Source organism: Bison bison, unplaced genomic scaffold, assembly GCF_000754665.1.
Source record: "Bison bison bison isolate TAMUID 2011002044 unplaced genomic scaffold, Bison_UMD1.0 scf7180017864370, whole genome shotgun sequence".
NCBI classification, from domain to species: Eukaryota; Metazoa; Chordata; class Mammalia; order Artiodactyla; family Bovidae; genus Bison; species Bison bison.
In genome coordinates, this window is record NW_011494942.1 from 10,178,397 (window position 1) to 10,193,419 (window position 15,023).

General features: G+C 36.1%; 1 protein-coding gene across 4 annotated transcripts in view; it reads right to left on the bottom strand.

Annotated features, from left to right (window-relative positions):
* Nucleotides 1-15,023, bottom strand: part of CASC1 (cancer susceptibility candidate 1) — a 91,277-nt gene that overhangs the window by 62,664 nt on the left and 13,590 nt on the right. For 2 of the 4 annotated variants that reach the window (XM_010855990.1, XM_010855988.1), the window contains 4 exons: nt 9,589-9,673; nt 7,851-7,942; nt 5,392-5,493; nt 4,169-4,306 (listed from right to left, as the gene is read on the bottom strand). In XM_010855990.1, the coding sequence (XP_010854292.1) occupies nt 4,169-4,306; nt 5,392-5,493; nt 7,851-7,942; nt 9,589-9,673 (417 nt within the window). Of the gene's footprint in view, nt 1-4,168; nt 4,307-5,391; nt 5,494-7,850; nt 7,943-9,551; nt 9,674-15,023 lie in introns of those variants that run through there. The other 2 variants (XM_010855992.1, XM_010855991.1) reach the window with 2 other exon arrangements.

Here is a 15,023-nt window from a genome sequence, read left to right on the forward strand (position 1 = left end):
TTTGCATGAGGTGGCCAAAGTACTGGAGTTTCAGCTTTAGCATCATTCCTTCCAAAGAACACCCAGAACTGATCTCCTTTAGAATGGACTGGTTGGATCTCCTTGCAGTCCAAGGGACTCTCAAGAGTCTCCTCCAACACCACAGTTCAACAGCATCAATTCTTTGGCGCTCAGCTTTCTTCACAGTCCAACTCTCACATCCATACATGACCACTGGAAAAACCATAGCCTTGACTAGACAGACCTTTGTTGGCAAAGTAATGTCTCTGCTTTTGAATATGCTATCTAGGTTGGTCATAACTTTCCTTCCAAGGAGTAAGCGTCTTTTAATTTCATGGCTGCGGCTTATTTACAACAGTTCTTTTTACCCAGTACATCATATCTGGCTATCAAGAAAAAATTACAAGGCATACCAAAAGGCAAAAAACACAAACTGAAAAGAAGAAGCAAGCATCAGAACCATACATGGTAGAACCAGACAGACATGGCAGGATATGATGATCAGAACAGGAATTTAAAACACCTGTGATTAATGTGTTATAGGTTCTAATGGATAAAGTAGACAGCATGCAAGAATTAGATGGGTGATGTAAAACTGAAAGATGGAAATCCCAAGAAAGAACCAAAAAGAAATGCTAGAGGTCATTTCAACAGAAACAAAGAATACCTTTGATGGGCTTATTCCTCAACTGGACATAGCTGAGGAAGGTATCTCTGAGAATATTTATCAAGAGAATCCTCGAAAACCAAAAAGCAAAGAGAACAAAGACTGAAAAAAGCCAGAACAGAATAACCAAAGACTTTGGAACAACTTAAAATAAATATGGCACACCCATAATGGAAATACCAGGAGGAAAAGAAAGAAAGAAACAGAAGAAATATTTGAAATAAAAATGGCTGAGAATTTCTCTCAAACTAATGTCAGACACCAAACCACAGACTGAGGAATCTCAGAGAATACCAAGTAAGATAAATACCCCAGAAACCTATTTATGCATATCATTTTCAAAGGATGGAAAATCAAAAATAAAGAAAAATTCCTGAAAGCAGCCCAAGGGAAAAAACACCTTACCTTTAGAAGAACAAAGAGTTATATCCAACTTCTCAGAAATCATACAAGCAAGTGGAAAGACATTCAGTGATGGGAAAAATTAAGGCACAGTATGATCAAGGAACAACAAATAAGTAGCAGAATTTAATTTTTTTCCTACAGAAGACAGGACCACTTTATTTTAGGAAATAATCACGTGTAATGGAATAGGATTTTTTACTCTGGTCAGAATGACCTTTTGATGTGCTGTGAAGCATGAAAGCAATGACTCAGTAAACTCAGCTGAAAAGCAGTACAGCACATAAAGAATAAAACAGTAGAATTTAATTTTGAACACTGACATAGATAATATATACAAAATTTCTAAAGTAAGAGAGAGAGCATAGTCGTGCTGGGTAGCGTGGGCTCAAGCCAGAAACCTGGGCTTCATCCTCACCCTCTTACCAGTGGCATGATCTGGGACGAGTTATTTAACATCTGAGTCTCGCTTTCTTCATTTGAAAAATGGGGATGATGGTGCCTACCTCACAGGGTTATTGGAGTTACTTCACAGCAGCAACATGAGTAACCTAAACCAGGCTGAGAATGTCTGCCATAGTAAGGGTTACATAAGAATTCGCCATGCAAATAAATTTGATAATTTGGAACTTGATGTTTACTGTGGGATAGTGCTCAACTGCATCGTACTCTTTGCAACCCCGTGGACTGTAGCCCATCAGGCCCCTCTGTCCATGGAATTCTCCAGACAAGACTACTGGAGTGGGTTGCAATTTCCTACTCCAGGGCATCTTCCTGATCCAGGGATCAAACCCACATCTCTTGAGTCTCCTGCATTGGCAGGTGGATTCTTTACCACTGAGCCACTTGGGAAGCTCTACCATGGGATTACTGCTATCCAGTTCTTTCTGTTCATCTTACGACTTCTTGCTTTGGTTTCCTGCTGTTATTGATCACTCTCCTTGTCTGTCTCCTGTTTTGTTTTACTTATCCTTTTCTCATCTTCCCTACTGTTTATTATTTCTGCTTCTATACCCCACATTCATTACAGGAAGATGTATCCAGCTCATCACTGGTGAACTCTAGTACTGCTTCCTGCTGCCTCTGCTATTTAAAGAGCAGCAGATTCCTGGACCAGCATCACGTCATGGCAGCCTCACTGGGAGAGAGGATATGAAAGAACACTCTGTGAGGACTCTATTAGCAGCCAAACCCCTCATGGGAGGCCCTTTGGAATCTTTGGAAAGTCAGAGTAAGGCTCATCTAAGGTCTCGTAGGGGACCATAAGCAAGTCACTATCTGTTTCTTCATGTGTAAAATGAATCTCATAAGCTTGTTTTCCGGATTAAATTAAGCAAACATATTATGACCTTAACAGTCTGGAGTTATTCCACTGTATAGGCACATGGAGAAGTAAACCACAGTGACAAGAACTGTAACATGGTAAGGCAATGAAACAAAAAGCATTAGAGAATAAAAGGACCAAGAGGAGTGAATTCTTTCTGTTGCTGTTCAGTTGCTAAGTCATGTTCAACTCTTTGCGACTCCATGGACTGCAGCATGCCAAGCTCCTCAGTCCTTCACTATCTCCCAGAGTTTGCTCAAGTGCATGTCCATTGAGTCAGTGAAACTACCTAACCATTTCATCCTCTGCCGTCCTCTTCTCCTTTTGCCTTTAATCTTTCCTAGCATCGGGGTCTTTTCCAATGAGTCAGCTCTTCATATCAGGTAGCCAAAGTTTCCATTGTTACATTGGTGTATCTAAGTGTGGATTCCTTTCTGTTTATTCTAATGTGGGATCTGTTGGGTTTCTGAGGATTCTGGGAAATTGTCAGCCTAATGAATATTGTCTCTTCCTTATTCTACTTCTCCTTCTGATACTGCTTGTCAATATACTTTTAGTCCTTTTTGTTCGATCATACATGTCTGTTAACTACTCTTTGATAATTTTTCATCTCTTCACTGTGCTGTATTCTGATAAATTCTTCCAATCTAACTACTGACTCACTCATTATTAAGAATTCTTGGTAGAGACATTATTGTTTTGCCTTCATCAAGCTAAATATGAGCCAATCAAGTGCATATCATCACTCTTTGCAGTGTAGGTTTTCATCTATTATCCACATTACCTTTCTGAGGCTCCCAGCCATAAAAGGGTCTCTGATAGTACTTGCTACCTTGTTGTACTTTAGGCTTGCCTCCTGATGCTTCTTTAAACCAATACTAAGCCACGAAAGATTAACAAATAGACACTTTCTAGGAAGCCACTGACTTTGACACTTGTCCACTTTTCTGAATTGTCTTATGGACTCCAAGATTCTTCCTTTACTTTCCTTTGAGCTAGGCAATGGATTTAAATGTCACAACATTTTTCCTGGCATTTTTAAGTGCATGGTAAGTGGTAGTGCCTCAGGTTAACCTATCCATCCTATTTGTAGAAATAGAAAGTAGGATATTCTTATTCATCTTTGTACTTATAGTGCTTAAAAGAGGTGCTTGGCTTATAGTTAACATTAAAAAAATATGTGTAATGAATCACTGAAAAGTGGATAATTCTGGCTGAAGATAAAATCATACACTTTTATACTTGTTATCTACATAAATGTATGCAACTTGATTTTTTTCTGGAATTGGATGCACTTACAGTTAATGTTACAGTTTTGGACTTCCCTGGTAGCTCAAGATGGTAAAGCATCTGCCTACAATGCAGGTGACCTGGGTTCGATCCCTGGGTCGGGAAGATCCCCTGGAGAAGGAAATGGCAACCCACTCCAATACTCTTGCCTGGAAAATCCCATGGATGGAGGAGCATGGTAGGCTATAGTCCGTGGGGTTGCAAAGAGTCAGACACAACTGAGCGACATCACTTTCACTTTCACATTTCACAGTTAATGTTTCAGATTTGTTAGGCTGATCTTACCTAAGGTGGTGAGAGGTTTTTAGGAGTGGTAAAAATATAAAATAAAATAAAAAGATGAGCAAATATTTTTCTTCCTAACCAAGAAAGAAGTAGTGTTACTAACTGGCAAATACAATAGTTTATTTCTATTTTTGGAATCAATATCAGACTATTTATAATTTACATAATTTAAAATCACAGAATAATGCTTAAATACTTACATTTAGCACTAGTTTACTCTTCTCAATCACTTCCTCTAAAGTCTCATTGGTTTCCTCTTTCCACAAGGTAATAAAAGTATTAATTTCTTGGGCTATTGAAGGATCAGGACTCCCATCACATTCAATGTAGTGTTTCCACTGTGGAACAAAAATGCTTGCAAGTTCTCACTGATGAAAATTCAACCAAAGATTAAATCACTTCTTTTTTAAGGTATGAACTCTTATAACCTAGTTTTCCAATTCAGGCGAAAAACATATTATGATTTTAGTTCACTGAAGATGTCTCTAAAATACCCAAATATCTCTTCATCAATATAACTTATAAGCTTCAATAATTCAAATAGAAATTTTATCTATTGTCACATTTTACTTTTAAAACAGTGTTTATGAGATAATTTTGTTTTGCTTCTTCTCACTAATCATATAGCTCCTGTCTTTACACAAGTTTAACATTTGGGTTAATTTATATTTCTCAAATTATTACTAATTATTAATTGCCATGTCATTTTCGTATGTAATTCCATTCATTGTGTAGTCTATGCAAACTCTACATTTGTAATCGTATTGTGTGTGTGTGTGTGTGTGTGCACGTGTGTGTGTGTGTGTGACTTGTTCAGTCGTGTACACCTCTTTGCGACCCCATGGACTGAAGCTCACCAAGCTCCTCTGTCTGTGGAATTCTTCAGGCAAAAGTACTGGAGTGGGTTGCCATTTCCTTTTCCAAGGGATCTTTCTGACCCAAGGATTGAACCTAGGTCTCCCACATTGCAGGCAGATTCTTTACCATCTGAACCACCAGAGAAGCCCAATCATATTGGGATTACAATTTTTTTGCTTTAAGTTATACTATAATCTTTGCCATATGATTACAGTTTTTCCTTTTTAACCACTGATATTGTTTCCAAAGCTGCACTGTTTTGAACAACACTCGATTGCCTCAGGGTCAAACTTTTTATATTTTAATTTAGTATAATTTCCTTAATATAAATTCCCCAAAATTAAAGAGTCAGAGTCAAAGGATATAAAAATGTCAAGGATCTTATTGACAAATAGATTTCTAAAAAGCTATACGAATTTAATTTGCTACAAGCAAATGAGAGAGATTTGTCAGATTAAATTTTTTATAGACACATTTAAAGTTTCCTGTTATTAAGATGGATATCGGATTATAACTCCCTCTTATGGTATAAAAGTGTTAGCTAAAAAAGTAAAATCAGTCTTACCTGGGAAAGGAATCTATTATCTCGTTTCAATTTCTCTGCTTCAGGAAAACATGCTTCTAACAAATAAAGTTCTTCAAGCTCTTCATTTCTCCTTTCTAGATCCTGTTTCATGGGCATAGATACATTGATCTTTTTTTTAATTTCAGCTTTGTATTTTGTAAGTAGCATCTAAAATTTACTGGACAAATATTTAATTTCAAGATGAATACTACAATTAGTTTAAATGCAACTGATATTTCTAAAAGGTTTCATCTGAAACAGTGGTGTATATAGTGTGATATGCAGCCTCCAGGTGGATCCTCCAAATTCTTTTGGGATCAGTGAGGTCAAATCTATTTTAATGACATTATTATGACTTTATTTGCTCTTTTTGCAGGGTACACATTTGCAAGATGGTGTAAAATTGCTGGCGCCTTTGTACAAATCAAGGCACAAGCTTTATTAGTGGTCATATTCTTCAGGGGAGAGGGGTATAAGTAGCTGGGTTCACATAAGAATGACCTGATGAAGAAGTAAAAATTATTAGTTGTATTCAATGTAAAAACTTAAGTATATGTCCTTTGATATTCTGTGTGGTAAGATGGGAAGAATGCATAGAACACTTTTGCTGCATATCAAAGAACAATGCTATCTTGAGAAATAAACATCTGTCCAACTGTTTGAGTACTTTGGCAGACCTTCTGTCAGAAACGAATGAATTGACCATGTCACTTTCAGGAAACACTGCTGCCCTTGATAAAACTCAAGCTTTCAAATAAAAATTTGAATTTTAGAAAACCTGTATCCACTACTAGGGAGGCTGACAGTTTCCCAATCCTTAAAACCTTTACCTGTTTGGCTGAAGTTGACACTAATGCATGTGATCTTTTTGATAATGAATTATAAGAATACATCAATATTTGGAAGCAAATAATTCAGTGAACCATTTTCTTCCAAGCTATCAAGTCATGATGTTGCAAAATCATGTGTCAATACAAGATTTATTCAGAGTATAAAAATAGACCAACATTTTAGTGTAACAGAATACATAAAGTTCATTTATTTGGTTTCAGATTCCACATTAAGATGCTACCACCTATTGAGTTTCAGTATAGTATCAAGGCAAGAATCCACCATCATCTGAAAGGCTGTTACAATATTTCTCCTTTTTCCAACTATCTATATGAGGCCAAATTTTCTTTCTTTATATTTATTTCAATGGAAACAACACATACTGTAAGAGATGGAATAATGAAGTAGGGAGGAGATCCAGGAGGGCTTCCCAGGTGGCACTAGAGGTAAAGAACCTGCCCGCCAATGCAGGTTAGACCTAAGGGATTCAGGTTAGATCCCGGGGTCAGGAAGATCTCTTGGAGGAAGGCACGGCAACCCACTCCAATATTCTTGCCTAGAGAAATCTCATGGACAGAGGAGTCTGGCAGGCTGCAGTCCACAGGGTCGCAGAGTCAGACACGACTGAAGTGACTCAGCATACATATGAGGTCCAGTTGTCTTTTGTTAAGTCAGACATTAAAGACCTTTAAGAGATATAAACAATGCCACTCATTTTCCTAATTTAAATATACATTTATGTGGTAACGGATGTTAACTAGACTTATTGTGGGATCATTTCACAATACATACAACTATTGAATCATTATGTCATACATTTGAAACTAATATAATTTTATAACTCAATAAATACTGCAATTGCTTTTTTCTTTAAGTATGTTTAATGTGTTTACTTTTTAATTCATGTTTACATTTAACAATGTCTAATCTCTACTAATACAATAAATATCTTGAAATTTGTTTTAATTTCTAATATGATAAATATTGATACATATAAACCATCTAAACAAAAACTTCTTGGGGATCTTCACTTTTTAATAGTAATGAGGCTTTGTCCTGAGATTAAAAGGTCTCAGAACTACTGATTCAATAATGAAGAAATCTGGTGAAAAAGAGAAGTGAAATTTTAAAAGGAGAGGTAGAATTTGAACATTTTTTGGTTCCTATTTAATTATCTATAAGATAGATTGAGAATAATAACTTAGTGGTTATAAGCATGAGCTCTGAAGCAAGACTACTTCTATCTAAGTCTTGGCTATGAAATTTATTAGCTGCTTAAATCTCTCCATATTCCCCAATTTCCTCATCTGTGAAATGTGGGTAATAATTTACCCACCATAACTTTATGGTAGGATCAAATGAGTTAAACCAGTTCATACAGACCTAAATATTATGGGTATCTATGGAAGAGAATGATATTAAATGGCCAAATAGATCTGATTGCTGTTGTTTTAGTTTCTAAGTCATGTCTGACTTTTTGTGACCCAATGGACAATAGCCCACCAGGCTACTCTGTCCATGGGATCTCCCAGGCAAAAATACTGGAGTGGGCTGCATTTTCTTCTCCAAAATGGATCTGATAGCCACATAGTTTGTCTTCAGTAATAATATCATTAATGTTTACTTACTTTTGCTTCAAGTTTTTGCAATTTTTCATTCTCAATTCGTTGTATTTCAAGTCTTTCCATTTCTTCTTTTTCATATTTCACACGTGCTTCCTCTGAAGAACAGCAAGAAAATTTTTTAGTCTGTTTTTAAGCGCTTGAAGCGACTTCAAATATTTAAGATATAGTGGTGGTAGAATACTAGATATAAGTCACAACCTTTATCATGTGGTAGAAATAAAACTGCCAGATTTCTTTCAAAAAAACAACACGACTCTCAAAATTTCTGGCCCACAATTATATTTCTCTTCTCCAAAAAGTTTATAGCAATATAATAATGATTTTAATAAATGAAAAGTGACAGATCTATCATGGGTAATTAAAAAGAGGTAAAATCTTCAAATTTCCATAATCTCATGACATCCACACCATCAGAAGTAACTACCTAAATTTTCTCTTGCTTTCACTGTTAAAAAATAAAACATGAAATATATGTTAAAGAATATGAGTTTAACCCAAAATAATAAAACATTCCCCAAACAGTAGGTCCTGATACTGTATTCTTATCATAAGTCACCTAAATGATTTATATGATTATTAATAAAAAATCAACTTGGAAACTAATGTGCTGGTGGCACTCAGTTGCTAAGTCATGTCTGACTCTTTGCGATCTCATGGACTGTAACCCCACCAGGCTCCTCTGTCCATGGGATTTTCCAGGCAAAAATACTGGAGTGGGTTGCTATTTCTTCCTCCAGGGGATCTCAAACCTGCCTCTCCTGCATTGGTAGGCAGATTCCTTACCACTGAGCCACCTGGGAAGGACAGACATTTAAAACCCAGTATGACTCAACGGATGTTCTTCATGTTAAAAGATACAACTATCTGAACTATTCAGATTTTTAAAGTCACTTTTCGGTATTTTAAATAACCAAATTTTTATTAATTTCTATAATTAATTTCCTGAAATTCTTTAACAAATGAAAATCCTCTTTAAATTTGACAAATAGATATTATTACACTGTAAGAACTTAGGCTGCTCTATATGTTTCTTGCTAGTATATATTTCCCATATTTAATTCGAGTTTAAGAATTCTTACTGCACAATCAGCACCAAAGCTCTCAATTTAATCAGTAATTAATGATATAAACACTTTAAGATAGGATTGCCATATTTAGCAAATAAAAATATAGGATGCTCAGATGAATTTGAATTTCAGATAAATAATGGACTTTTTTTTTTTTGGTTCAAGTATATCCTAAATATTGCATGGGTAAATTATCCCAAATTATCCATTGTTTATCTGAAATTCAAATTTAACTGGGCATCCTGTATTTTATCTGGCAACTCTCCTTCAAGATATATCTGAAAGTGATTGGTGGGTAAGCTTTAAAAAATAAACAGCTACTATAAAACACTGTTGTTTAATTGCTAAGTTGTGTCCGACTCTTTTGTGACTCCATGGACTGCAGCCCACCAGGCTCCTCTGTTCATGAGATTTCCCAGGCAAGAATACTGGAGTGGGATGCCATTTCCTTCTCCGGGGGATCTTTCTGACCCAGGGATCGAAACTGTGTCTTCTGCATTGCAGGAGGATACTTTACCACTGAGCTACCAGGGAAGCCCATTATAAAACATTAAATTCAAAAAATTAAAAATTTTGAAAATTGTCTTTAAAAAGTGTTGACTGGATGACAGAAATGCCAACCTATTGTTAGCATTACCTGCATATGAAAATAGTTACCACTGTGTGTCTTATACCTTCCTCTTTTTGTCGTTTCTCTTCTTCCTCTAGTATCTGCTTCAACCGGTCAGCTTTGGTGATTTTCTTTTTCTTACTGCCAGACTTAATAAAGGTCACAACTTTTAAAAAGGTTATTAACATGTATACAAACTACTTAAAAGCACTTTTACTTCCATGAATCTAGTCCTCTGTTTATTCAAATAAGACTGCCTATTAAGTGCAAGGCCTTGACTCCTGGCCGTAAGGACAAAATACAGAAACAGTAGGAAAATTAGCATATAAATTATTCAAAGGCAAAATTGACATTGACAAGTATATACCATTTAATTCTATCATTCCCAGGTTTCACATCTTTTAAGTGGTGTTAAATAAAATCTCACTTCATTTTTGTAAGGATAAGAATAAAATATATGTAAAAATATATTTAACACTGCCACATGTCTATAAAAATTAATTTTTTTATGACTAACAGATATAGAGTTATTTTGCAAGTCTGGAGTAAGGAGAAATTATTTCCAAAAGCTGGGGTCAAGTAAAATTTGTATAGAACAGCTAGCTTGTAAGTCTGTGCCCCAAGGATTTTAATACTTAGATATGAAGGGAAGATACCCCCAGGAACGGAAATGCAGGCATAAGCTATAGAGTTGGGAGAGGACTGGAATGGCCCTGGGAAAAGACCCCAAGAAGAGGAAACAATGGACTCCAGAATGGAAAAGGCCAAAGCCTAAGCCATGGACATTGGACATTATTCTAAAAGACTTGGAAACCCCCAAGAAGTTTTTGAGAAGATCTGTGGCTATTATCTTGAAAACTAACCTGGTATTAGGGGGGGAATAATTATAAAGATACCATCATTTTGGTGACTATTAACAACTTATAAAGTCATGATACTGGAAATGCAGATGGAGGATGGAGCTAATAAATATTGTATAAGCTAACTTATTTGATAATGATTACAGCTGGAGGCAAGAAGAGGAAAGGAGTCAGAGAAGAATCAGAAAGGAAGAACAGTAGTCCAGAAGATGCAAATTAGAAAGAGGAACTGCTTAGAGAAATGTATACACAATTGGTATAAAATGCTGGTGGAGCATCCAAGCAAGGCTTTCAGGCATTGACATTGAAGAACTGAGGTGCAGAAAAGAGATTAGGATTACAGAATACAGACTTGAGAACTACCTTGGTGATGACCCCCTCCCCTCCATTTTCCTTACAGGAGAGTATACAAAGAGAAGAGCACAGTCTAAATTTAGAAATCAATTGTGTGGCTAGTCCTTGGGATATACAGACTCCTGGATGACCATCTTCTCTTTTTGGCTCACCTACTGCAGAATGCACCAGCGGAATCTCCAGTCCACTAGCCCTGTCACTTTTCCACCATTCATCAATCCCCTCTTCCCATACTGTCACTTCTTACCCCAGTTAGATTTCACAGTTCATCACCATTATCACTAACATATATCTCCACCTCCCCTATGTTCCTCTCCCTCTGAGAAGTTCCGCTGCCAAATTCCTAGTTCTAGTTAAACTCAACTCTTCATTTATTCTGTGCTCACCATAGGGGCAGCTGAACCTTACCAGAGAAAAATACATGAGTTCAAATTTGTGAGCACAAATTTTAAACAGGCTCTAAGCACCATCCAGTATACCTCATGCGAAGAGTTGACTCATTGGAAAAGACCCTGATGCTGGGAGGGATTGGGGGCAGGAGGAGGAGGGGGCGACAGAGGATGAGATGGCTGGATGGCATCACCGACTCGATGGACATGAGTTTGGGTGAACTCCAGGAGTTGGTGATGGACAGGGAGGCCTGGTGTGCTGCGATTCATAGGGTCACAAAGAGTCAGACACGACTGACTGACTGAACTGAACTGAACTGATTTCATTCTCCTCACTCTTCAAACTTCCAAAATCGTCTTCTCTTTCCTACTCTCAAGTGTTGACCTTACCTCTTAACATTACTAGAAACTTTAAGATTGTAAGAATGTTAGTTGCTCAGTCGTGTCCGACTCTTTGCTACCCCATGGACAGTAGCCCACCAGGCTCCTCTGTTCATGGAATTCTCCAGGCGAGAATACTGGAGTGCCCTTCTCCAGGGGATAGTTCCAACCCAGAGATTGAATCTGGGTTTCCTACATTGCAGGTAGATTCTTTACCATCTGAGCCACCTGGGAAGCCCAACTTTAAGAATACACACCAAATCTTTGAACCTACCTCTATCTTTGCTTTCCTTCCTGTTATCCGTGGATGGATTGTATGTACCTTTTGCTACTGAAAGCTGAATCTCCCACTTTTACACTGCATCCTATCCCTTACTATCTATTTAAGATTTGGCTCCTGTAATTAACACCTCTCAGTCTTATCTGCCTCTTTGCAACCCCATGAACTATATAATCCATGGAATTCTCCAGGCCAGAATATTGGCGTGGGTAGCCTTTCCCTTCTCTAGGGCACCTTCCCAACACAGGGATCAAACCCAGGTCTCCCACATTGCAGGTGGATTCTTTCCAGCTGAGCCACCAGGGAAGCCCCAGTTAATACCTCTAGTTATTCACAGATTTCTCCCTCCCTTTTACTTCCCACTCTTTTGCTCCAATGCTGTTACCTTTTATATCAGACTGCCTAAAGGGAGTCGCCCACTGCTTCTACGTCCCCATTTTCTGCATGCTCCATTCCAATCAGGCTTTCATTTCTATTGTACCATTTAAGCCTCTCTTGTCATGGAAGCTTAAGATAGTCATGTTTCCAATGACAATGGCCAATTTTCAGTCCTCATTTTATCATCATTTGACAAAGTTTTCTTTCTCCATCTTGAAATATTTTCTTCATTAGGCCATCAGGTTGATACTGATTTTGCTTCCTCCCCCTCTTCTTAGACTTCTTTTCTGGCTTCTCCTCCTCAGATGTAGTTGATCAGTAACTTTTAAAATTATTTGTTCATATCCCTAAAAGAATTTTGAAAAGCTATGTACCCCTTCACACATTTTTAAGCTGACACTGAAAACTTTTAACCATAAGTTTAAATATGTAAAAGAAAACTGTAACATCACTCTTTTAAATATTATATTCATCATTTAAAATATACCCAATGGATCTACATAATATAGTGATTTAATGGCCAATTTCAATTAAAAATATGAATAAGCATTTTAAATAAAAGTTTTCTAATCCTTTTTTCTTTGATTTCATATCTCCATTCCACTCACCCCACAGAATCTCACCCTAATGTAATACACTTGAAAAACTTTTGCTGATTTTCCTATCATAAATAGGATATGGAAATATTATAAAAATATGTATGAAACTTTCAATCTCCTTGACTCTAACTTTCTAAGCAATATAAATTTTGCTCTGGATTGGGTTAATTTTTTAATTATTTTGGTATACAATTGAATAAAGCAACATTTTATATTACAAATTTTGGTAAGTAAATATTAACACATAAACAGTAAAATTTTACTAGATAAGGATTAATGTTAGCTATTGATGAAGAAAATAAGGATTCAGACAGATTCTATTTGAATTTTTATAGATACAGAAAATGAAAAATCTAGTTTATATTAAAAAGCAAATGAAACAGGTTATAGCTATATCATGCAATTTTTCAAGTTATTTCCACAACAGATGCCAAAAATTATATTGACTTGCCAAAAAAATTACTTCTACAGTAATCACTAATTTTTGTGATGATGTTCTTGTTTTTCTTAAAAGTATTCCTAAACAATATAGTTTTCTTACTTTTGAATTTTACATAAATCAAATTCTATTTTTTGAATACAACTGTGATTCATTAACTTACTGTCATTAAATATACATAACAAAAAATTACCATTTTAACCATTTTTTAGTGTGCAGGTCAGTGGCATTAAGTACATTCACATTGTTGTACAACGCTCACCACCGTTCACCTCCAGAACTTTTTCATCATCCCAAACTAAACTCTGTATCCTTAAAACATTAACTCCAGCTCTGCCTACAACCCAGCCCCTATTGATCACCATCCTACTTTCTGTATTTATGAGCTTGATTACTCTAGATATTTTCTGTAAGTAGAATAATACAATATTTATCCTCTAGTGTGATTTACTTCTTTAGATACAAATTGTACTTTGAAAGATTCATTCAAGGGGGGATACAGCTGCAGCTGTGTATTTTCATTGCTGAATAGTAACTCATTATTTATCCATTCTTCTACTGATTGACACCAGATGATTTCTAGTTTGTCACTATCATGCATAGTGCTTCTATAAACCTTTAAGTGTATGTATCGTGGTGTCCACACAGGAGTTTCTCTAGTGCATACACCTAGAGGTAAAACTAGTGGGTATGTGTATGTTCAATGTAGTTGAAATTGAATTTTCCAGAGTAATTATTCCAATTTACACTCCCATAATCATTATCCTGGTCAATATTTGTTAATGTCAGTATTTTGCTTCTCTGGCAGTTTTTTGTTTATTTAAAACAGAGATAATGCTTATCAGGGTAAGGAAGTGCCCTATAACCTATTAAGGTACAGTAACTGAATTTCTAACTCAGTCTAATTTTATTAACTTTATTTCTTACATTAAACCAATTCTGTCACCCTGAGATAAGCTGAATTGGGTCATGATTTTTTATCATTCTATATACTTCCAATTGAGTGTACTAATATTTTGTCAGTAAGAAATTTTGCATTTATGTTTGTGAAATGAATTTCAATTTTCCTTTCTCATACTATTCCCAGGTCACCCAGGTAACTCAAAATGAATTAGGAATGTTTGCTCTTTTTCCATGCTCTAGAATAATTCATAACAAAATGAAATAATTAATCTTTGAACAAAGAACAAGCTATCAAAGACTTACAGACCTAGGATTTTCTTTCTGGGAAAAACTGAAGCCACTAATATAATTTCTTACATGATTATAGGACTTTCAGGTTTTTGACTTCTTCATGAAACAGCTTAAGAATTTTTTTTCTATTTGCATAATTCATCTGAATTTTCTAATTTATTGGCATATAAATCTCTTCCAATTATGTCATTTATTGTTAAAATCATGTCTCTCTTTTCATTCATAAAACAGGCATACTCTGGAGATACTGCAAGTTTGTTCCAGATTACCACAGTAAAGTGACTATTGCAATATTGTAAGTCACAAATATTCTGGTTTCCCAGTACATATAAAAGTTATGTTTATACCATACTGTAGTCTATTAAGTGCACAATTGCATTGTGTCTAAAAAAAGGTATGCACCTTAACTTAAAAATACCTCATTGCTAAAAAAACGCTGATCATCATCTAAGCCTTTCAGTTCAATCAGTTTAGTCACTCAGTAGTGTCCCACTCTTTGCAACCCCATGAACTGCAGCACACCAGGCCTCCCTGTCCATCACCAACTCCCAGAGTCTACCCAAACCCATGTCCATTGAGTCAGTGATGCCATCCAACCATCTCATCCTCTGTCGTCCACTTCTCA